General features: G+C 32.8%; 1 protein-coding gene and 1 non-coding gene across 2 annotated transcripts; both read right to left on the bottom strand.

Annotated features, from left to right (window-relative positions):
- Positions 1 to 1,763: 1,763 nt before the first annotated feature.
- On the bottom strand, positions 1,764 to 14,134 carry LOC124535443 (solute carrier family 22 member 5-like). Its single transcript, XM_047111659.1, has 10 exons — positions 14,044 to 14,134; positions 9,192 to 9,350; positions 8,391 to 8,553; positions 6,628 to 6,749; positions 5,849 to 6,093; positions 5,333 to 5,481; positions 4,475 to 4,637; positions 3,722 to 4,005; positions 3,147 to 3,274; positions 1,764 to 2,332 (listed from the first exon to the last, which is right to left on the bottom strand). Exons 1-10 carry the CDS (start codon positions 14,090 to 14,092, stop codon positions 2,280 to 2,282), a joined length of 1,515 nt encoding a protein of 504 aa, XP_046967615.1. The 5' UTR covers positions 14,093 to 14,134; the 3' UTR covers positions 1,764 to 2,279.
- An 8,636-nt stretch (positions 14,135 to 22,770) lies between these two features.
- Trnai-aau lies at positions 22,771 to 22,844 on the bottom strand. Its single transcript has one exon. It is a non-coding gene; the product is annotated as a tRNA-Ile (tRNA).
- Between the last annotated feature and the right edge of the window lie 2,289 nt (positions 22,845 to 25,133).

Raw genomic sequence — 25,133 nt, forward strand, 5'->3', positions numbered from 1 at the left:
ATATCAATTGTATGATGGATATATATTGAAATGGTGAGCGTTTTAAATGCAAGAAGCATCAGCGTTTATTAGTATAATTGTAAACAGTATTGAAGTGAAACTTCTGTGTACAAATATGAAAGCAAAATTACAAGATCTATTTTATTTACAACTGTTTTTGGTTAAGAAGTTTTGCTTCTCTCACGTGCGCTTATTTGCATGCGATTTTTTAGTAACAACATGCAGCGCTTTCGAAAATAAAACGTTCCTACTTGTAATTTTGTACAATAATATTGCAGAAGTAATATATGATTGCTTTTGTATATACACTGTATGTTAGTATTATAAATCTACTAATTATATAGTTTCAATATTCCGAAAAAAAAATAAAAATTAAAAAAAAAGGTCAATGAAGAAAAAAACGCTGCGTTTAAAACGCTAGTGTGTAAACGTGATTAAACTGTAAGTTATTACATCAATAATAATTTAGTTTGTACCGCATGTGCCATTTCGGCTTACGTTGAATTCATATAGTTAATGTGATTACTTTTAGATATTTATATTTATATGTTATAATGATATTGTATCATGTATGACATATCCAATACTCTGTGAGGATCATTTTCGAAAAGAAAATATGGTTGACAAAGATGATGAAGAAATAAAATAGTATATAGTAATGATAAATTATAAAACAATGACGTATTATACAAACGTAACAAAATATCGTAACAAACATAAGAGATACGCAACACACGCTAGTGTGTTTGTGCCTTAAAACGTAATTTAACGATAAACGCATAATAAAAACTACATTCGTCCAAATCCGAATAAAAAAAATTTTCGACACTGATTACGTAACTAAGTAATCCACATATAATTTTCATATGACAGATTTATATAAAATCATGATTACACTCTTGCTGTTAAATTTAGATATTTATATGATTAATATTAAATCAAAATGAGCATGACAATTATAATAATATTGTTGACTAAGTCAACCAAAAGATAGATTTTAAGTAAGATAATTCATTCGTTAAATGGAAACCGTCATTATTGAAGCCTAACTAAACTCAATTATACCGAAATTAACTTAGTCATAACTTTATAAAGTTATTTTCGAAATGATTATAAAATATTTATAAATAATAAAAATAATATACTACTCACTTAATTATAAAGCGTAGAAAGTAACTTGAAAACGTCTGAAAGTAAATTAAAAGTTAAACAGTACACTTTGGTATAACTGAATTTAACTATACATCTGATTTTTAACATATATTTCCTAAGTAATTTTGATATTACTATACAAAAAGTTAAAAGTATATTAAAATATTTTTAGAGTTCTATACTTGACGTATATATATAAGAATATATTTATTATTAAATGTTTAGGTAAATAAACAAATATTTAATATTATTATTTCATTTTGAAATATATCTATAACACCTGAAATGTGCTTCTTTAAAACATTTAGCCGAAAGTAACAAAGAGAGAAACTGCTTGGAGCTCATTCCACCATGCAGTTCGAGTATGGCTTGGTGAAAAAAATTACACAAGCTTTATCAACTGACTTGGACTTAAACTGCAAAATTTTTAAATAAGTTTTTAGTTACTAACCACCAAGCTAATTCTGTGCAAAGAAGGTATAATAATAGAGTTTATTTTAAATTAAATAAATTGTATTTTTGAACGATAATGTAATAATTATTAAATTGCAAAGTAATCTTTGCAAAGTTGCTTTTGACCGGAGATAAGACGACTAAATAAAACATGCTTGTTATTTTTCTACTTCAACTTTGTATATTTCAAACTTTGAATATTAACACTTCATACAAAATAACCACCTCGCTCAGTATCTTTGGGCTAAGTTTATTTGCCTATAAATGTTACACTGGACGAAGAGTCCCTCTCTCTTTATTAAGAAGGTTTAGAGCTAATTTCATCACCGTTTAATTGAAACATATGCAGTCATGCAGGTTTCCTCACGATGTTTTCCTTCATGTTCGAACACGTGATATAATATAAACAATATATTATGGACATTAAAATTCAGTGTTGCTTGCTTAGGTTTGAATCCGCAATCATCATTTATGATATACGCGTTTTAACCACTCAGCTATCTCAGAATACTGGGCCATTTAGCTCCTGATATAAACATTTATTCTTTGTTTATTAACGTAATATTAATCATGTAATACAATTATTAACTAGGCAAGTAACACAGCTAAATTCTTAGATACACTAAATCACAGATCAATATAATTGGCAATAGTTATATTTATATATTTAGAGTTCAATGCTTCAAAGGCTTGTCTGGAGGCAGGAACCAAGATGCTATAACGCTACCTGAAAAAGAAGATACACTTCACATTTTAGTAAAATGTCAATAAGGTCGTAAATGACATACGACATTGTATATAATAATCACAGAATATAAAATTTACGTTTAAAAAATCGTATCATCTTAATTGAGCAACATTTCACGATTAGGCAAGGGTACACAATTTTGATAGGAGACTCTTTTGAAGATCACTTATTTATCTACGGGAATTAATTAGCGTTCCTGAGTAAGCGAGTCTGACACTGATACTGTTACAACTGATACATTGTGAAATATACAACGTGATACATGAGTACCGTGTAATTTGTAGTAGTAGTTGTATGTCAATCAATCAATCAAACTAAACTTTATTCAAGTAGGCTTTTACAAGCACTTTTGAATCGTCATTTTACAACTAAGTGAAGCTACCACCGGTTCGGCAAGTAGATTCTACCGAGAAAAACCGTCAAGAAATTAAGTTGCTACTCTTTTTCAACGTTTAAAAAATACAAAGTCATGTAAGTTAAATACAATTATTTAAATTAAGATATCCTGCTTGGAAGTCAACAGGTATTAGCTCCACTCTTTTTTTATCGTCTATAAAATCTTGTATCGAATAATATGCCTTTTTTACCAATGTATTTTTTACAAACGATTTGAATTTATGAAACGCCAAAATTAACAATGTAGTTTTGCCATCAGTTTAATTTATTGACTGAGGACTTTGGAAATGGTGCCTTTACACTTGATACTTTTTAGACATACATCTAAAATAATATTGATTATTTTATTATCAATGTTGTTGTTTGTTGAGATATCAATAGAATAATGAATACTAACTGAAAACAAGCAGCGACCACATGTAAAACGTTATGTGGCAGTGGTAGAAGATGAGGTTGCCGACGACGTTGATGCCAATAAACGTGCTGGTCCGACCGACCATAATGCTGAGACACGCTACCATTCCCCTGAAATACAACAAGAACTGGATTCATAACAAAAACATTTTCATTCTGAAGCACTGACGTAGAGGAACCTTCCAAGCGTCAAAATATGTTATTTTTTTTTCAGGTGTAATTTGTTTCAACCATTCATAACCATTTTTTTTTATTTATTAATATCGAGATTTTAACTTACTTTTTATTCAATTACCTATATAAGTCACAATCTGATATATCAAATTAGTTATTACCTTTTTAAACTTATACAAGTAATAATTTTAGCAAAGGGAAATCGAATGGGTAAGACATTTGACAGTTAGGCATCATAACCCATATTGGAAAAAAACCATCCCACCGTTAACAATATATCCCAGAAAGGCATTGGGCAGGCGAGAAATGTCAAATTACAAATGTTTTTATAAAGAATAGCGTAAATCTACGGTATCAGACTTCACATATTATAAAGCTATTTACCTGCATGAAGTAGGATATAAATCCACAAAATACGACGCCAGTATCCCCATACCGAGGTTTGTACACGTGAACACCATTAACAGAAATACACTTGAAATGGGCTCAGGCATCAAGCTGAGCAAGGCCCCGCTTACAGTCGATATACACAAGATCGACAGTAGCACAGTCCGCCGCCATTTCATGAGGTACGAGATTACAAAGGTGAGGAACGCATAAATGCACTGAGCTGTGAATAAAGTTGTGATGACATTGTTCTCGATGTACCCGAGGCAGATATCTGGCGTCTGGAAATAAAATCATTTATAACCAGCTGATTAAAAAGCCATTGATTTTTTAAAGTTAAAATTAGTAAATAATCACTTTATCATCAAATCAATTTTCTCAAGTAAACTTCACAATTAAACAATTTTGAATCGTCGATATTTAAATACTATCACCGTTTCAGAAAGCAGACTCCAGCGAGAAGAAATGACAAGAAACTTATATAGTACTCTCTTCAAATAGACAGATTTACAATAACTAGTGTCCTGTGATGGAAAACAAGCCTAAATACAAGCGTTTTTTCTAAAAAGTATTATGTTAATAAATTAGTAATAAATGAATCTATTTATTAATTTAGTCTTAATAAACTTCTTAATAATAGTAAATGTTAAATTGATTATATTTCCCGGTATCTCATTATATGCGTATCGTAAAATCCCCTATCAACCAATTTTAGGAACTTTTTCATTTAAGGATTTGACGGTCACCTACCACTTTATTTGGTGTCTCTATTGTGGTATTCGTTGACGCGGCAATCGACTCCTGTTTCATGGAGATCAACGTGCAGATGTCTCCGGTGGTGGTATTCGTCTGACTCAGGTTCATCCTGACGAGGTTCATGATGTAAGGCAGCCATACTAAGAGGCTGTTATTACTGAAAAATAGTTCAACAATTTTTTCACTAGGTCAACAATTCATTTTCATGTATCTGTATTAACAAAAGCAATCTGGAGTTTATTTAGTAAAATTCCACTCCCATTTCTGACGTCCATTAATTTATTCAATAGGACGGGGAAATGGATCATCTGATGGTAAGTAGACACCACCCCCAATAGTCACCGCCAATATACTATATAGTATATTGGCGGTGACATATAGCATATGCTAATCTTTGGAGTTAGGATGTTATGTCACTTGAGCGTGTTGCATTATTTCACTCACTCTTCAAATCTGAACTCAAGTTAGTCAGATAAGTAAGTTTGCGGTAGTCTTATCGACTTGACAAAGTTCTTACATCAAGTATAGTATAGATAAAAATTTCTCAATGAACCATTATTGTTTTTAATTACATATAGAACATAGTTACGACGACCTCCGTGGTCGAGTGGTGTGTACACCGGTTTTCATGGGTACGCCACTCCGAGGTCCCGGGTTCGATTCCCGGCCGTCAATGTAGATTATCATTAGTTTTCTATGTTGTCTTGGGTCTGGGTGTTTGTGGTACCGTCGTTACTTCTGATTTTCATAACACAAGTGCTATAGCTGCTTACATTGGGATCAAAGTAATGTATGTGATGTTGTCTCATATTTATTTATTAGATAACAATAAGTAATGATTTTTATGCTCACGTAAAATACACAACAGCTACAATGAAGAAGAGTTGCAATGTCCTCCACAGCATAGGTGGTCGGAATAGTGGGGCACTCAGCTCATACATAGCACGAAAGAGCGACCTTTGTTTCGAGGCGACTGCATCTTCCAAATATATGGACGTTATCTGAAAATAGAAGAACAATGTAAGTTGCAATTGAAGCAGAGAGTTGGAGCAATAGTGCAAGATCTTTTCTAGAACAAATAATCGATCTTATTGTCTCCCCAGGAAACAGGACGGAAACTAACCATTCAAGAGAAATTCAGAATGAAGATTCAAAGGAGAACTGCGGCTAGCATTTATAAGATCAACTTTGCTTAGCTTATAAGTTTCAATCTTTCCTATAGTTCAAGATCTGTTTGTAAGTGAACAGTTTAGGACGGTTTATTATTTAGAATAAATAACAAAATCCAATAATACTTAATTGGCTCAAGAAGGGTTTAGAACCCAAGACACAAAATTCTGGTAGGTTGTGGTTACTCTTGATACTTACTTGTAAGCCTTCCTTAGAGCATCGATTGTTTATAGCATGCATAGATTTTAACACTTCGATCGCCTCATCGTTCCGACCAGCGTTTATCAAAAACTTAGGACTTTCGTGGAAGAAACAGATCGCGACACCACCTATCCCTGATGGTATCGCCAGGACGATGATGAGGAGACGCCACGGAGTAAAATTAATGCCCAGCAATGGTATTTCAGACTTGAAGTTGAGTAAAAGGGTTGGGTAGGTTAAAACTGAAATAAAAAAGAAATTAACATAAATAAAAGCTTTTTTAAAGTATATTTTTTAGTATATCATAAGAACTTTTTAATTATTAAGGTCAAGTTACACAAGTTACGGAAAATTGTGCAACTTTATTACCTTATGACTTTATTGCTTTGATGCAGATGTAGAACATATTTAATGCCAATCAAAATGGATAAAAAAAACTTAAATCTATGGTGGTAACAACTCATTATCCGATTACCCATTTGGCAGACTGCCTTCCAGCAGTATAAAGCACATGTTGAAGTATTGTAACATTTTTTTAAATGTTTAAATTTAAGGTCCTCGCTTCGACTCCCAGTTACGTATGTTTGTATGACTGTATGTTTTGTATTCAGGATTATCTCAAAAACTGCTGATCTGATTTGTTAGTGTTAGCGCATACTTTTCAGTTTAGATTCGTTAAATTGTTGGTTGATCCACAAATAACGGGACCTCCTAACACACTTAAGATATGTGTGTGTGAGTGTGACCTTGACCTAGACCAAATATGTTAAACTTACTGGCTCCTATCCCTGGTGATAAGATAAGCAGACAAGTCATTAACAGCATGTATTTGCTTCTCACTCGCTTGATGCAAGATTCCCCCACCAACGTGTAAGTAGCGGAGTTAGCTGCACATGAGCTGAAAATATTTACAATAAACCTTAAGTAATAATAGATAAACACCTACATTGAAAGCAGAGGAGGGCATTCTTTTTTTAAATAGCCCTTATAAGAACTTTTGATTTGGATAAATCGAATACAGATCTAATCTATTCTAAAGCTATTATCTCAATTCAACAATAGCTTGTAAATTTCCGATTTCTGACCTAAGGCCTCCTCTTTAAAGAGAACGTTTTTTGTAACATATTTCACCACACTATTCCAACGCGGGTTAATGGAATACACATGTTTCTATGAAATTAGACATATGCAAGTTTGCTCACGATGTTTTCCTTCACCGTTGAGCGCGAGATGAATTATAAACCCAAATTAAGCACATGAATATTCAGTGGTGCTTGTCTGGGTTTGAACCCGCACACATCGGTTAAGATGTACGCGTTCTAACCACTGGGCCATCTCGGCTCTTAATCTCTGTGAAAAATCAGATTATATTTTCTTAATGTAAATATCGCATTATAGAAATATGTGTGTTTGTGCTTCCATCGGAGCAAATGATTTGGTTAGTAGCACGTAGTTCTCTTGATCTTGACAATAATATATGTTGATTGCTATGGGTCCCGTTACACTGTTGTTGAAATTAATTATATAGTTCAATTAATGTGGGTCAATTTAATGAATTCCTGAATTAATTGCTTCGTATTTTTCCATTGTTAAAACGCCACCATCATATTAATTGACGGGACGAAAATATTCCGATACCAAAAATGGAAAGACTTATAAGTTAATTGTTGAGTACTTTGTTTTGAAGCTAGATTTATAGTTTCATCAATGAAAGCTGTTAGTGGAGATACTATATATAATATATATAGGAATTGAATAAGAATATCTTAATTGATACTTTTTCAAATTTTTTGAAATTTCAATGCGAATAAGGCTGATAAGACTAACCAAGTAGAAAATCAGGATAGAACACTTTTAAGCAGTATCACTTATAAAATCTATATTTAGAATTTTGGCCCTTAAGACCTATTTGTATATTCGGACATGCACACATTTAGAAAACATTAATTTTAAAACAATTTTTTACAAGGCTGTAAAGCAATGTGACGAAACGAATTGGTTCACTATTCAGCTCTTTGTTGCCGATCAAGCTACGTATATAAAGCTCGTTTTCAGTAGATCGATGTTAAAAGTAAGAACGGTGGCAAATAATTATATTTGCGAATTAAAATTACGTATCACAGTTTTTGATCATTTCGCGAAAGAAACACGTGGTGAGTTTGTCTAGGTTAACACCGCTGTCCCGTGTTTTGTGTTCGTCCTTATTTTTAAAAAGATAATAATTTGTTTGTTATATTATTGTTATATGTAATTTATTTCCGTCTCGGTAGGTACCACTCATTCATCGCGTATTCTATCACTAATCAATAACACTTATAAACAGGTGACCAGGTGTACTACATATTGGAGGTATAAGAAATGTTATATATTTCTTACACCGCCAATGTCAGGCATTGATGACCACTTACCATCAGGTACCTAATTTTCTATGCAATCATGCCATAAAAACACATTAAAATGATTTATATATCAGTTTTAGTGGACCAAGGATGCAGTATTAACAATTATAATCAAATAAATAATTATGAAATAATCTTACAAGCAAACGGAGAAAAACTTCATCAGGGCGAGGAACAGCCAGTTGGTAGAGATGCTGGCGAGACATGACAACACGAACGCAGCTTGGACGGACACGATCAGCGAAAACTTGCGGCCTCGAGTGTCCGAGATGTAGCCCCAAGGAAAGGAAACCAGCAGGATACCTGGGAACAAAATATTACTTAAAGAAATCATTACATAGTATAAAACAAAGTCGCTTACCGCTGTCTGTCCCTATGTATGCTTAGATCTTTAAACTTACGTAACGGATTTTAATGCAATTTTTTTATAGATGGAGTGATTCGAGAAGCAAGTTTTTGTATATAATACATGGACAATATAGTATAGAAACGCTGACAATTTTATATAACTTAGTTATACAGACTTTCAATGGTAGGTGTGTGTTTATAAAAAGGTAAAAACACTATGATAAACGAAATTGCAAGGACATATGCCATCTTATTCTCATACAGAAATAATCTGTTGTTTTAACTTTTGATAAAAACAACGTTTAGGTATCGTTATAACACGTTTCAAAGAATATTCTGCCACGTTTGACACCAACCCATATTGGTACAATTTGGTGACAAAGTCGGAGCTCTGTATATGCCTGGTGGGGTGACATTTACAGATTACAACCACCAAACGTGGCTATATGTATAAATTGCTTTTAATATCGAGGCAAAAGATAACACCTCCCTTCCACAAGTAAAATAATGTATATAAATTATAAAGGCACACAATATCCTGTAGTGTATACAAAATTTAAAAATGAATTATAGATATTAATTAAATTATTTACCAACATAAGGCAGTGACGTTAAAATTCCCTTCTGTGAGACGGTGATGTTGAGGTCACAGGCCGCTGCCACCACCAACCCGAAGCCAAACAGATCCACGCCGATCGCGAGAAGTATCAACCCACACGTGAGGACCAGCAGAAAGTTGTACAAGCCATTACCTGCGGGACAAAAAAAACATATTAAATAATAAAAAATATTAATTATTACTGATTTGTTCTTGGGACAGTCCCAAACGATCTTTACAACAACAACAACAACAGCCTGTAAATTCCCGCTGCTGGGCTAAAGGCCTCCTCTCACTTTTAGGAGAAGGTTTGGAACATATTCCACCACGCTGTTCCAATGCGGGTTGGTGGAAAACACATGTGGCAGAATTTCTATGAAATTTGTCACATGCAGGTTTCCTTACGATGTTTTCCTTCACCGCTGAGCACGAGATGAATTATATGCTTGCCTGGGTTTGAAGCCGCAATCATCGGTTAAGATGCACGCGTTCTAACCACTGGTCCATCTCGACACTTTTTAGTCTAAACGACCTTTAAAGTAACATATTAATAATAGCATTTTATTCAGATTTCTTAATAGGTTATAATGAATTTGAACTTCAAAAAACTAATACTAACTCTTAACTAAAGAAAATGTGTAAACTAATATCTGTTTCTTGGTTATCATTTGAAGATCTGTTTGCCAGTCCGAAAAGGCTCCAAGGTGTTCCAGACACAACAATACTAAGTATCACTGGTTGGTGATACTTAGTATTGTTGTGGTGGTTGGTGGTAGAATATGTGATCAGTAGTAACTATCTACCCAGAAAGGCTTAAGCCCTACCAACAAGTGTGGTGTGACCTGTTTCATATACCAGCATACACACATGAAAATTTAGTGCCCAAGATTGAACTCACGAACTTTAGTTGAGCCTCAATGCTCTAACCAGTAAGCTATTAACTTAAAATACTAAATGAAATAAAACTTAACAGAGTTATTGATACATAAAAAAACTTAAAAGAATATATAATTCTCTCTAAGTAACAACAGTAATTTGATATACATATGGTTTTAATTGGTAACGTTGATCGCGCTTACGTATAAGACAAATATTTATTTTTATATAATTATAATAAAAGGCCATTAAATAAAACAATATTCGCAAACGAGCTACAGTTGTTTGTTGTCAATGCTACGCAAATTACAACAGCTTTATAAAACACAAGATGCGTCCGCGGCTTCGCCTTCAACATACATAATATGTCAACGCTGTAGAGTATTGTTCTTTTAGCTTGCTTTACGAATTATTATCAGGCTGTAATCTTATTACGGAAATATCCTATGTGACTGCTGCATAAAGTTACTTTCAAATGGTAAAGGATTAATAAATTTGACTTATTTACAATTGGTTACAATAACGGTTCATCGATTTAAAACAAATCATTCGTCTTTTTAATATTAATAATGGATATGAAGTACTGACTACTGAGTTACTTGCCGGTTCTAGAATTTTCATGGACAGAAACTGCAGTACCTAGCTCTACTTTTAATAAAGTAAAGTTGCCTAGAAGATATCACTGTTTTAGAGACAAGGATCTTGTTCGGCTTTCTTAAATGTGATTATGAGTTTATTGGTGTACAAAAAAGGATTTTTTGTTACATTTCTTTTGATCCAATCGCAAACACAAAAGAGCACTTATAACTATTTCTATGTTTCAGTTTTAACGGTAAGTCAGCCAGTATTATTAAATACATGAGTAACATCCTATATTCATTAAAAAAAAACGACAAAAAATGTGGGATATTACGTTCTAAGCCTGGGGCTCACTTGACAATTATATAATCTTGCATTTGATTATTAAGGTAAGGTTTTTGATCTTATAACCTATTTTTATTTATTTATTTTCCCTCAAAATCAGAGCTAGCAATTATAGACATATCAAAAGAACGTTTTAATCTATAATATCTAGATCATAGTAATATAAATTATATTAAGTGTTGTTGTATTATTGTCTATCTGAAGTTATCACTGGTGATTAAGAAACCCAATGAGATACGAAAGTAAAGCAAAACTTTTCACACTACAAAAATTAACCTCAGCTTACTGACAACTAACGTTGCTTATTTATATCGACTACATATTACTAGACTATTTTGTTCGATTAGACAAAGAAACTTTCATTTTTCTTCAATTTAGGAATAAATATAGCTTTGTTGAAATACTGTGTTACTGATTTATTTCCATGTTTGTAGGTTTAGGATGTATCGGAAAGGCATAATCTTTATTTTGAAAGTATACAGATGTTTTTATTTGATCTGACGGATAGATGCCCCTATCGATCGCGGGGCCCTGGGCACTTGCCCAAAGTGGCTAGATCTTTGCCTATTTAGAACAAGTACTCATCTAAACCGTAACGATTATATTTTGATGCAACTACAGACTGTACACTGCTGGGCTAATGGCCTCCTCTCCCTTTGAGGAGAAGATTTGTAACATATTGCACCACGCTTTTCCAATGTGGGTTGCTGGAATACACAGTGGCAGAATTTCTATGAAATTAGACAAATGCAGGTTGCCTCAAGAGGTTTTCCTTTACCGCCGAGCACGAGATGAATTATAAACACATATAAGCATATGAATATTCAGTGGTGCCTGCCTGAGTTTAAGCCCATAATCTTCGGTTTAGGTACACGCGTTATAACCACTGGGCCATCTCAGCTTAATATTTAATATTTTGATTCAGATGAGATAAATGTCAATTTGTTAGAACAATTCGACCGCAAACTACAAGAATCGTACGGAACAATTGCTATTATGAATTCGCTCGTCAACATTTCCAACAATCTTCACATTCATCAGCGTAAGTGCGATTGTTAATGATCGTTTGTCTTCACAGCGATTTGACTGATCAAGGTCATATTCACAAATTACCTTTGTTTTCACGAGATATCTAACAGATACGTTAACATTAAAAAATTATTTACTTATTAGCTAGGTAGCTAGGTAGCTAGGTATATGTTCCAAACCTACAAAATGGAAAGTGGAAAATTTACAGAGTGTTGCTGTTGTTGTACTAGCTAAGTAGCTAGTAGCAGTCTGGACTTCGTACGATAACATTTTTTTAAACCTATGCCAAAATAAAAGTTATGTATAAAAACTTTGAGAAATGCTGGTGGTTAAAATTAAAGATAGGTGTTTGTTACTGTAAGCGATCTACCCAAACGTATAAAACAAATACAATATCATTAAAGCCGTTTAGAAAAAGAATTACATATAAAAATATTACATACCTTTCATTTTCCAGAACAAGATGGACCATCGACCATTATGTGCACAGATTTAAACAAGAATATAATTTGCCTAATAGGAATACAAATTGCCCCAATTTGTATGTCACTTGAGACGCTGTTAAAATTAGTACATTGTTCTGCTTATTTTCTCTGACTGTGTACTCATAATATTATTTTACTTCGATTAAAATATAAATATGAGCAATTCTAATTAAACTTTTTCTTATGGAAAAGTTTGGTGGACGGGCATATGGGCCACCTAATGATAAGTGGTCACCATCACCCATACACAACGACGCTGTAAGAAATATTAACTATTCTTTACATCGTCAATGCGCCACCAATGGTTTGGTATGGTCCCTTGTGCTTGTAGTTACACTGACTCACTCACCCTTCAAACCGGAACACAACAATACTTGGTTCTGTTATTTAGCGGCAGAATATCTGATAAGTGGGTGGTACCTACCCAGACGGGCTTGCACAAATCCCTACCACCAAGTAAACTTATCTATATCCATGAATATTTCAGGTGAAAAAGTTCCCCAACCGATGAAGTGGGCACCTTATTATTAGGCATTACATATAGACACTTTTGCTACAAAAAGTATCATATGTATATCTTCAATAAAACATCAACCCTCAAACTTAAAATACTATATGCCTCCTGCTATTACACTGGCTCACTATGCCTTCAAATCGAATATATAAAGATCACGATTACATTGTAACCATATGTTAATGCATTTTGATACAATTAATATCATGGATCTCACCCTGTGCATGTGCTGGCAAACAGCTTACCACCAACAAGGTCTTATTCTAATTTTTTGAAATAATACCGCCTTTCTCTTCTACATATATTTGTAAATAATATTTTGACAGCAAAAATTCTGAAAACATGTCACAATTGGGCAGAATCTTTTATTCCTATATACGCGTATATATATTATAAGAGTGTGAATATGTACCACCACGCTGGTCAACTACATACGAAAGACACATCTTCTTTAACACCGAGCATGTGATAAATTGTAAACACCAATCAAATAATTATTAACACAAATGAAAGCTCGGATGAGCTTGCCTGGATTATGACTCGTTACCATCGACAGATATGCGTGGTTTACTCACAGATCTAACAAATTCAGTTTAAATTTCATAACTATGCGTAATATTTTAAATATGTTACATATTATAGTAAATATTTGACATACCAAAATCAACCTAATAAAAAGGCATAGTACAATTTTCTACTTTATTCAATTTTAATAACGGACCTTAACAACTGTATCATTGTTGACAATGATATATGTTACAACACTCTCAAAAATGTTGTTAATATTTTTAAGAAACGTTCTTGAAGATTCTTCACAAAAAAATAATAATATACAAAGATGATGACAATGCAACAACTTCGAAAGCGTAAATCTGTACCAGTTACTTAAGATATCAGTCACTTCACAATTGTTCAATTAACCTGTGGCAGGCGTCGATACGAAATTATTGAACACCGCAAATTTAAGTACCCGTACGATGTTCATTATATAACAGTAAACAATAAAACAGGGACCGTACCAGTTCTCTCCAAGGCATCTTCGAAAGCTGTCGGCGGTTCTTTGTCCATAGCGCGTCCGTTTAGATACAAACTGAAACACAACTGAATAAAAGCCGCTGAACCAATTTCAAAGTCATGGCGAGCGTGACGCACACTGAAGTCGAAACACGCTCGATTTGATACGACGTTTAATGTTTTTTTGACATGTCAGAGTGTCTGGCAAATTTATATGATTATTAACATGAAATTATTAAAATATAATTAATCTTCATGTTATGAAAAAATAATGTCTCATTTGGACTTTAGCGACAGACAGAATTACTTTCTCATTTAAAATATTAATATGTATGAAGGACATTTTTTGTGTCTATTTTTTGAGTACCTGGACCAACGCCAGCTACTAGGTCCAATGTAAGCTACATTTGAACTAGTAACTATCGCTGCGATTGGGAAGTAAATACATTTTTTTATTTAACCCAGACGAAGTTGGGGCGAGCGACTAGTTTCTATATAATTATAATAATAATGATTGATATTATTCAAAGATAGGATTTATTCTCAACCTTTCAGCCGATCTTAGGGAGATTAGGAAAGAAAGTTAATACCAGTTCATAGGAAAAATAAATGAATGGTTTTTATGCTAATTCAAAAAAATACATACATATTTCTTTAAAGATCAATTAAAAATAAATTAATAATTTTATGTATTAAAGTGTTCTGCCACCAGCACTTATAGTTCATAGATTATATAGACCTATAGTATAATGTATATATTTACACAAACTTGTAATTATTAATAAGTTTTCCAAGTATCCAATTGTTGACAGATAATCGTTTAAATAGTGTTATTGTACGTCCACCTTTAAAGCATTCAATGCGTTTTAGCGAAAAGTCCAACAATTTCATTACATATAAACAACGAAAATTTCCAATTGCTCTACATTCATTGCAGTTAATATCAATGTAACTAAAAAGTATTTCTATATGTAATCGGTAATGTATTAACTACCCAAGTTTCTCATTATATTTTAGAGCATGGCGATCAGCCAAATAGGAGCAAAATTGAAGACGCAAGGCCAATGGGATCGACACACGAAATTATTACGTCACGGGAAAAGCAAGATATTCGGCTAACTTCGCAACGTTGGCAAGAGATTGTGTTAGTGTCTTTATGATATTTACAAAATAACCTATTTATTGTTCTGTATGTACGTTTGTGTACCTATATTGACTATGACATGCTTTCATACTATTAATACGATATTTTCGTCATATAGCGTCAGTTAGAGGAGAGTGGTGTAAATATATATGCTGGTTGATTAAAAATGATTTATTTAAAGATATTTAATCAGTATGTGAGAAATGGTTTTGAGTCACAAACATATCCGATACAATTTGAAACAGTTTCTGTTACAGTAGATGTGGTAGGCGAGACTCATTCGACGCACATCATACCTCCAAACAACAACACTTAGTATCATTGTTTCGAGTTTAAAGATTGAGCCTGTTTAACTACAGATACATAAATCGTAGTTTCCCAAACTGGTGGCGCATTATTTATGAGGAAATGATCAAAATTTTAAACAGAACAATTTCCTTTAGTCACCACTAAACAGGTAGTTTTCTTATGCGTCCGCCCATTATCTCAATCCTCTTGAAATAAAACTAGTTTTAACGGGTTTAATTTTTTTTTTTATTATCCCGACGTTTCAAGCACTTTACAGCGTTCGTGGTCACGGGTAGACTGTAGATCTAAGGCAACATCAATCCTCTTGATTTCCGAAAAAATATCTGAATCTTGAGAGTCGAGATAGCCCAGATGAAAGCCAAAATGGCCCAGTGGTTAGAAAACGTACATCTTAACCGATGATTGCGGGTTCAAGCCCAGAAAAGCGCTATTCTCAAGTGCTGAATTTGTGTTTATAATTCATCCCATGCTCGGCGATGTAGGAAAATGTCGTGAGGAAACCCTCTAATGTATTCACCATGCTATGATCGACACAGCTGTATCTTATTAATTTTCTAAATTTAAAGTGTTGTCATCATAGTTGTTTTAGGTGGTGCAATAATAAGGGTAGCATCTCTTTTTTCTAACCGTTGCTATTTACCCCACTCTCCCCTACACGTTTCGTCTCTTTGCGAGCATTCGTCTAGTAGTAATCTATTTATAACTATTTTATGTGAGTATATAACATATTACTAATTATAACTCAGAGACCTTAATTTTTAAGATGCAAGTAGTTTTCAACCGACTTCAAAAAGGAGGAGGTTATCAATTCGTCTGTATTTTTTTTTTTTTTTTTTTTTTTTTTTTTTTTTTTTTTTTTTTTTTTTTTTTATGTTTGTTACCTCATAACTTTTTACTGGGTAGACCGATTTTGATAATTTTTTTTTTGTTTGAAAGGTAGTGCTTCCCGTGGGGTCCCATTTTTTTTTTATTTTTTTCCGATGATAGTATCCGTATGAAAACGACGTAAGTCTTAAATTTGCATTATGTATGTGCGCGATAAATAGGTGAATAACTCAAAATTGGTTGGCACAATTTTGATGAATCTTTTAAAATTATAAATGACATACTTTAAGGGTAGTTTGGTGAAAGTTTGGTAAGGTTCTGAGTATAGGATTCATGACAAATTAAGGGAACGGGAGGGAACGGAACAATTCTGAGGAGCACGTTAGCAATACTCGGTCGAATCTTTTATTTATGGGTTACTTGGATATTTAAATCACCTTCCGGAACGTGGTTATGTTCATGTAATTGTCATAATCGAATATTATAATTAACTAGCGACCCGCCCCGACTTCTCACGGGTGCACAACTGATACTAAATATACTAAAGAATTTGTTTATTTACGACATCACATTGCAAACTTCTAAAATTGTCAGTGTTTCTTTACTATATTGTTCATTTATTATATACACAAACCTTCCCCTTGAATCACACTATCTATTAAAATAAACCGCATCAAAATCCGTTGCGTAGTTTTAAAGATATAGGGACAGAGAAAGCGACTTTGTTTTATACTATGTATTGACGGAACTCCTAAACGGCTTACAGTTAGGGTGCGATTTGGGACAGAATTTCTTACTGTCTTTAATCAAATTTTGTGTATATGATGTGATGTCATATGATGTACGACATAGCATACGAATAGCTCTTTTGCAAAGTTTTTTTACTGAGGTCGATTACAGCTCATTCGAGGGTGGTACCTTGTAGTTTATGCCGCATGACGTATTAAAGCCGCATTTTCGAAAATCTATTTTTGCTTTATTCGAAAGATTTATTTTGAAATTGTCCCCGAAGTAGTTTCTGATTCATATAAACGGCACGCTTAATCTATCCATATTAAGAATAAAATGTTAGTCTACATCAGCTTCACTTAAAATCAAAAAATAAATAAAATTTTAACAAAAAGAAAAACCGACTTCAAACAAAACATTATTTTAAAACAAATAAAAATGCCCTAAAAAGTAATAAAAATAATTGCATATTTAACATATTTTTGAGAGTCCTCCTAGGTAAAATGAAATGAAAAATATTAGACTACTTAAAAGTCGATTTACGATTATATAATGTAGTTATAATTATTGCTATATTTGGAGTCGGTGTCAGCCAACCTATATATACTATATCTATCAAAAAACAATACGAGAATACTTTAAGAAATATGTTTCTTACAAATTACCTTTTATACGATATTATACTGGGTCAATCAAGAGGCTCGTATCGCTTCTTTCTTTTGATTGTTGAAGCGGGTACCCGTGGCTGTCACCGGCTCCAAATATAACAATAACTATAACTACGTTATATAATCGTAAATCGACTTTTAAGTAGTCTAATATTTTTCATTTCATTTTACCAAGGAGGACTCTCAAAAATATGTTAAATATGCAATTATTTTTATTACTTTTTAGGGCATTTTTATTTGTTTTAAAATAATGTTTTGTTTGAAGTCGGTTTTTCTTTTTGTTAAAATTTTATATTAATAATTAATTGACGTAATAATATATACGAACTTTGTTAATGGTACATAATTATAAGGTTTTCATAAAAAAGTACCTAAGTATATATTAATTTAAATAAATTTTTAGATATAATAAAGTTTTAAATTAATAAGAAAGATTATTACAATATTAAATGCTACAAATGTAATGCATGTATGTAGTGTGACGAGATAAAAATCTCAATTAGAGAAAGAAACTTAAAATCAATCAGCGAGATAGTCAGTTTTCGAGAATAAATAGAATCATCGAATAAATTAAAAGAAACACCAAATATTTCAGATAAACGCTTTTTTTCACTAAAATTTACCCTGCAACCGACTCTTTCAAAAAACAGTAAAGAGGACGAGAAAAAAACTTTTTTTTTTAAAAAGTAAAGTAAAACAGCCTGCACATTTCCCACTGCTGAGATAAGTCTCCTCTTCCATTAAGGAAAGGGTTTGTAACAAATTCCACCACGCTGTTCTAATGCGGGTTGGTGGAATGCACATGTGGCAGAATTTCGATGAAATTAGTCACATGCTGGTTTCTTCACGATGTTTTCCTTCACCGCCGAGCACGAGATGAATTATAAACACCAATTAAGCACATATATATATAGTGGTGCTTGCCTGGGGTTGAACCCGCAATCATAGGTTAAGATGCACCCGTTCTAACCACTGGGCCATCTTAGCTCTTTTCTTTTAACTACACATATTTTATTTTAAATTATTTAGGATAGAAAGTAAGAACGAGATCTTAAAAAAATATGCAGGTATTACGTCTCTCCTGATAATATTAGTCGGCAAGCCATTTATAGTTCTTCATCTATGATTTCAAATGACGTACTAAGTAAATTTGCTTACAATAAAAGATTTTACACTATTAAATATTTTAACAAAACAATATTATGGGGTAAACCTAAAAGCTGTTCTTACCCAATACAATAAAATTGTTGTCGAAATAATTAATTTCTGTCTAGATAATTTATTATTTACATTATTTATTCGTGTATTATATGTAATTACTTTTTTGTTACATTTGCTGTCGAAACGCTTGGCCCTTGGAGTAGTGGTGCAAAAAGCTTCATCAAAAGTATAACACCTCGCCTCATTGCCTCCGCTGGTGACGGGAGGGCTGGTTCGTTTTTTGCCCAGAGGATCGGAATTGCGATTCAACGGGGAAATGCTGCTAGCATTCTTGCCACCATTCCACGCGGTCAAGATTTATACAGTAACTAGTTTTAGTTCATATTTGTATATATATATTTAAGCATTTAATGTATAGTTATTTACATACGATCAGTTGCAAATTGTTTTAATATTATTAGCTGCCTCTAAGTTATAAATGACCTGGACAATAAGCACATTACATATAAGACGCCTGAAATAATTTTATAGTAATAAAATCAAGCTTACTAATTGCTATTTAAATTAATTACATTTCTACACAATAAGACGACACACGTAGTTTCGACTTGAATATAAAGAATCCTTGTTATGCTACTAAAATGAAAATCGGTATTCGGATCAAAGGACCTTTGCATCGGCCTTTTTTTGTTTTCAATTGTCAATGTCAAATCAAATCAAATACTCTTTATTGTACACCAGTAAATAAATCACATATACACGGTTAGATGAAAGATGTACAAGAGGCGGCCTTATCGCTAACACAGCGATCTCTTCCAGGCAACCTTAAGGCAGAGGAAAACAGATATAGAAAAAGGTCAATTGTCAATGTGGCCAGATCTGAGAATTGATCGTTAAAGTATTGTATATTATAAAATATTAAACCATGACTATCATGATGGTCTAGCCACATCAATAATTGATCAGCGCTTGACGACATGAACGAGTAAGTAACATAAGTAGTTGCATTAGCAATCATTAGACACGCTGATGTAAATGATATGGACCTAGAGAAGAAAATTTTCTTCTAAACTAGGTATTGAATTCACAAATATACGCAACCAGTGTTCAAAATACCCCATTACTTTAAATATAATTACCATAAAAAGGTAGCTTTAAAAAGTATTAGGACACAATAGCTTCATTGATTGAAAAATAAACTACTTATTTACATGCCGTTGTTTTTTGATTTTTATGTTAAAATAATTGGCAGAAAACAAACAGTTCTAACTTTTCAATTAAAACCTATAAACATGCTTTTTGTAAATGATCCATAAATGAAATAGCAATCTTCTATAGTGTTAATATGTATTATATATGTATATTGCAAAAATTTATCATTCATCCCAGCTAACTAAAGTACTTGGATTTGATTTGATGCACACATTTTTTCCACAGGGTCATCCTCTAAAGATTTATTCATTTCTACTTAAATGTAGAACTCCTGACACAAATTATTAGCAATTACACTATTCTTACTTAATGCTATACTTTATGCGAACGATTTTTAATTGTAAGTACTTAAATATGTAATTATTTTGACAACATTACATACATTACGCTGATCCCAATGTATAAAGCTAAAGCGCCTGTGTAAAGGATTATCCAAAGTAACGACGGTACCACTACCACCCAGAGACAACATAGAAAATTTATAATTTTTTCTACTTGACTCGGCTGGGAATTGAACCCGGGACCCCGGAAAAATAATTTTCTCCGATTTTAAAAGATACACTTTGTATTTGAATACAAATATACTAGCTGGTGACTTCGTACAGGTAGCATTTATTCAAAGTAAGCACTACCATTTCCCCTTGGAGTTTAAAACTCCTTCTTAGTGGAAAATAAATTAATGATTGACTGAATGATTTTTTTTAATAAAAGGTAACCAATAAATAAACATGTATGTGTATTCAGCTGCCAAACCAAGCCTTGATATCGATGTGTTATATTTTGAAGTGAGCCAGTGCACACAGGTACAAGGGACGAAACATAGCAGTACCCAAGGTTTGTTAAAAAAATTGAGTACCATATAAAATTCTTATTACAATAATAATTCAAAGGAACCAAATTTGTAATATACAGACATGTACAGGTGTTTTGCGTATATGTATATAACATTGGTGTATGACAATGCTGGACAATGTAGTCGTGACGTAAACAAATCAGTCTTCGAACATATATTTTTATTCAAATCAATCTAAAAGCAAAGTTTCCGTCTGCTAGGATAAGGCCTCCTCTTCCATTAAGGAGAGGATTAGGAAGATATTCCACCACGCTATTCCAATACGGGTTGGTGGAATGCACATGTGGCAGAATTTCGATGAAATTAGACACATGCAGGTTTCCTCACGATGTTTACCTTCACTGCCGATCACGAGATTAATTATAAACGCAAAATATCATCAATATATTCTGTTGTAAAGGAATTAATTCAATCCGTATACGATTATTTCATTACGGAAGTAAAACGAAAGCAGTTAATTGCTTAAAGTCCCTCTTCCTTGCTCCTAATTACGTAACTGCCCATAGGATTGTTGTCCACCGCACATCCGATCCATATTCTTAGATAAATTGCCTTTTCCTTCCATGGGCCGTCTCGAATATCGGTTAGAAATTATCAAAGACACCGACTACATTGAGTTGAAATTAAATTGTCAGGAGAAATGGTTTCACAAACGTAGTTACATCTTAGGCTTATATTAATACCTTTTTCGACTACCACTATACTAATAAGTATGATAAATATAAAAGTAATCTGTCTGTCTGTGTGTCACTTTTTCGCTACCAAACCGCTGAACGGAATTTGATTTAATTTTGCTATGAAGTATATTTGAACTCCAAGAATGGTCATAGGCTACTTTTTTGTCTTACAAATGACAACCGACCGCTACAACTACTACTATTCTATAATTGGAAAATGTAAAATTCATTGCATATATTTAATGATTAAACAAAATATTTTAAAATATACCATGTAATTGACAATTAAATTTATTCTATATAGGCATTTAAAATTATTCTAAAAACATACACAATCTATGACTATTTTGACGACCTCCGTTGTCGAGTGGTATGTACACCAGTTTTCATGGGTACGCCACTCCGAGGTTCGAATCCCGGCCGAGTCGATGTAGATTATCATTAGTTTTATATGTTGCCTTGGGTCTGAATGTGTGGGGTACCGTCGTTACTTCTGATTTTCTAACACACAAGTGCTTTAGCTACTTACATTGGGATCGGAGTAATGTATGTGATGTTGTCCAATATTTATTTATTTATTTATTTATTTATGACTATACGTCGCATATGAATAGGCTCTCATCTAGAGAGTAACGAATAAGCTCAGTTATTACCTATTTCTGTACCTCTCTTATCAACAATGGTACTAAATATTATAATCTTCTTTTTCAGTGTATAAATATAACCACAATGCTTATGGTACACATGGATATAATGACCCTTCACTCAGGAAGTTTGTAAGAACACAATCACCGAGAATTTGTAGCTGGATCCTCCTTCAATACCTCAAGTCTTCACCAAGTACAAAAGTTTGGTGATACTTGTATATAAACATACTTTTTGTTATTTTCGGTAATGAACTGCAAAAATAGCTTACCTTATTCTTGAATTCAAGGATTCTCAACATAGTCATGTTTTATTTAAAGAAAAAAACACTGTGTGTGCGATTTAAATCGATAAATTTTAACAAAACGTAACATAATATGTAAATCAATTATCTTGTAATACATATAATATAGCCTTATCTATAATAGCTGACATCTTGTGTTAGATAGATGTATAATTTATCATTTAGTATAATCAAGAAATTTTATAAACGAAAAAGAAAAGTGATGTGGCCCATGAGGGGATCGAACCCGCGACCTTCGCGTTATTAGCACGACGCTCTAACCAACTGAGCTAATGGGCCGGTTGGGTTGTCGGTCGAAAATTTGCAGTATGTTTTAAAAGAAGATTATATAACAATATATTTATATGTGATAGCCAGTGGCGGATTAACAAATCTGCCGCTAGTAGGCTAGTAGGCAATTCAATTTTTGCCGCCCCTACTTTTTTTGCAACATTTATGATTTGTGTTCTATCGTCTTCTTTACATCGGTTTTTTCCCTTTATTAGTATGATTATAAACTAGGTGATATTTCTGTTAGTTACTAAATTATTTTTCTAACCCGCTATGTAGTAACGAGTATAAGGATTACGGACGTAATGTGTATATATATAATTATAAGTTTTTTTTTTTTCAAATTTCTGCAAGACAAATTTGAGCTAAATTTGCCGCCCCTCTAAATCTGCCGCCTCTCTAAATCTGCCGCCCTAGACTCCAGCCTACTTAGCCTATTAGTAAATTGACCACTCGTGATAGCTTCTTTGATCTAGCACCAACAAAAGCGCCTGCTTTTTGTTACAAGGTCCGGGGTTCATGCCTCGTTTCAGACCATAAAATTTAAGGTGTGCTGTCGAGATATATTTTTTAGTGTTCTTTCTAAAGAAAAGAGTACACGAAGTCAATTAGTTGGACGTCATCATCCAAAAACAAAACAAAAAAAACTTATAAATTAAATTAATTCAAGTTTTCTCACTTCAATTGTTTTGCATTTATAATTTATTTATATTATTCGTCTCTACTTATATCATTAGGAATAGATTCCGATTTACCTTTCAGTTCTCGATATCAAATTAAAACATATTAATTTTAAACAAGTAAGCTTTACAATGAAGCGTTTTTGGATAGTCAATATTTAAACAATACCATTATAGGACAGATAACGAGATAGCCCAGTGGTTAGAACGCGTGCATCTTAACCGATGCTTTCGGGTTCAAACCCAGACAAGCACCACTATATATATGTGCTTAATTTGTGTTTATAATTCATCTCCTTGTCGGCGGTAAAGGAAAACATCATGAGGAAACCTGCATGTGTCTAATTTCATCGAAATTTTGCCACATGTATCCCACCAACCCGCATTGGAACAGCGTTGTGGAATATGTTCCAAAAGCTCTCCTTAATGAAAGAGGAGGCCTTATCTCAGAAGTGGGATATTTACGGGCTGTTACCTTACTTTTCTATATGATTCAAATCCCTAACCAAGTTCAACCCAACTGCATTTATCTTTGTGTCAAACTAGAAAAACCGCTAAACGAAAAAGATACCGTTTCGATTCGATTGCGATAAACTTACTATTTAAACATTAGTCTTCAAAATTTCAACATACACTATTTTTTATAACAATCTTTAAAATCGACGTTAAGTAATCACACTCACGTTGATAACTTATCATATTAAGGTCAGGTGCGAGGTCACGCTTAATTCATAGCAAAATATCTTCGAAGCAAATAATATATATTTTTATCGATCACGTATCTACTGTTGGATTCAATTCAGATAAATCATATTAATATTTTTAACTGGAATTTCAACTTTATTACATTCACGCAATAGTACTATTCCTATTGACATGGAACTTTTACGTTATGATAATTTTTAGTTTCAGGATAGCAATGGACTATTAATAGTATTTTCAACCGTCTTCAAAAAGGAGGAGATTATCAATTCGTCTGTATATATTTTTTATGTTTGTTACCTCATAACTTTTTACTGGGTGGACCGATTTTGATATTTTTTTTTTGTTTAAAAGCTAGTGCTTTCCCGTGTTCCCGTAATTTAGTCAAGTTCTGATGATGGTATTCATATGAAAACGATACCGGATCCAAATATAAAAATAACTATAACTACGTTATATAATCGTAAATCGACTTTTAAGTAGTCTAATAATATATTTTTCATTTCATTTTACTTAGGAGGACTCTAAAAAATATGTTGAATAGGCAATTATTTTGATTACTTTTTAGTGCATATTTAATTGTTTTAAAATAGTTTTTTGTTTGAGTCGGTTTTTCTTTTTGTTAAAATTTGTTTATTGTTTATTTTTAGTTGCATATCATTGATAAATTATTATGTCGACGTGTTCAGTGAAGTCAGAATTCAGATCAATTGTTGATCGGCTGCTTCCAGGAGCCGATTTTTACCTAGTAAAAAATAAAGTCTTAGATCATCATGTGCGACCGTGTTCTAGCGTATAATTCATACAAAATAGAGTTTTACCTACAATCGTTTTAAATTCGGTTTAAACAAATTACGGTAGCTGGAATCGAACTTGTTTTCACCGAATGTTAAACATTTTAATAAAAAGGTTTTTT

This window comes from Vanessa cardui, chromosome 14, assembly GCF_905220365.1.
Source record: "Vanessa cardui chromosome 14, ilVanCard2.1, whole genome shotgun sequence".
NCBI lineage: Eukaryota > Metazoa > Arthropoda > Insecta > Lepidoptera > Nymphalidae > Vanessa > Vanessa cardui.

Excerpts from the sequence above, each read along its gene's own strand:
- LOC124535443 (XM_047111659.1), bottom strand. The coding sequence starts at position 14,092 with ATGGACAAAGAACCGCCGACAGCTTTCGAAGATGCCTTGGAGAGAACT. Across the intron at positions 6,094-6,627 it reads ATCACCAGGGATAGGAGCCA|TTTTAACCTACCCAACCCTT; the intron begins GTAAGTTTAACA and ends TTTTTATTTCAG. Across the intron at positions 4,006-4,474 it reads TAGAGACACCAAATAAAGTG|ACGCCAGATATCTGCCTCGG; the intron begins GTAGGTGACCGT and ends TTTTATTTCCAG.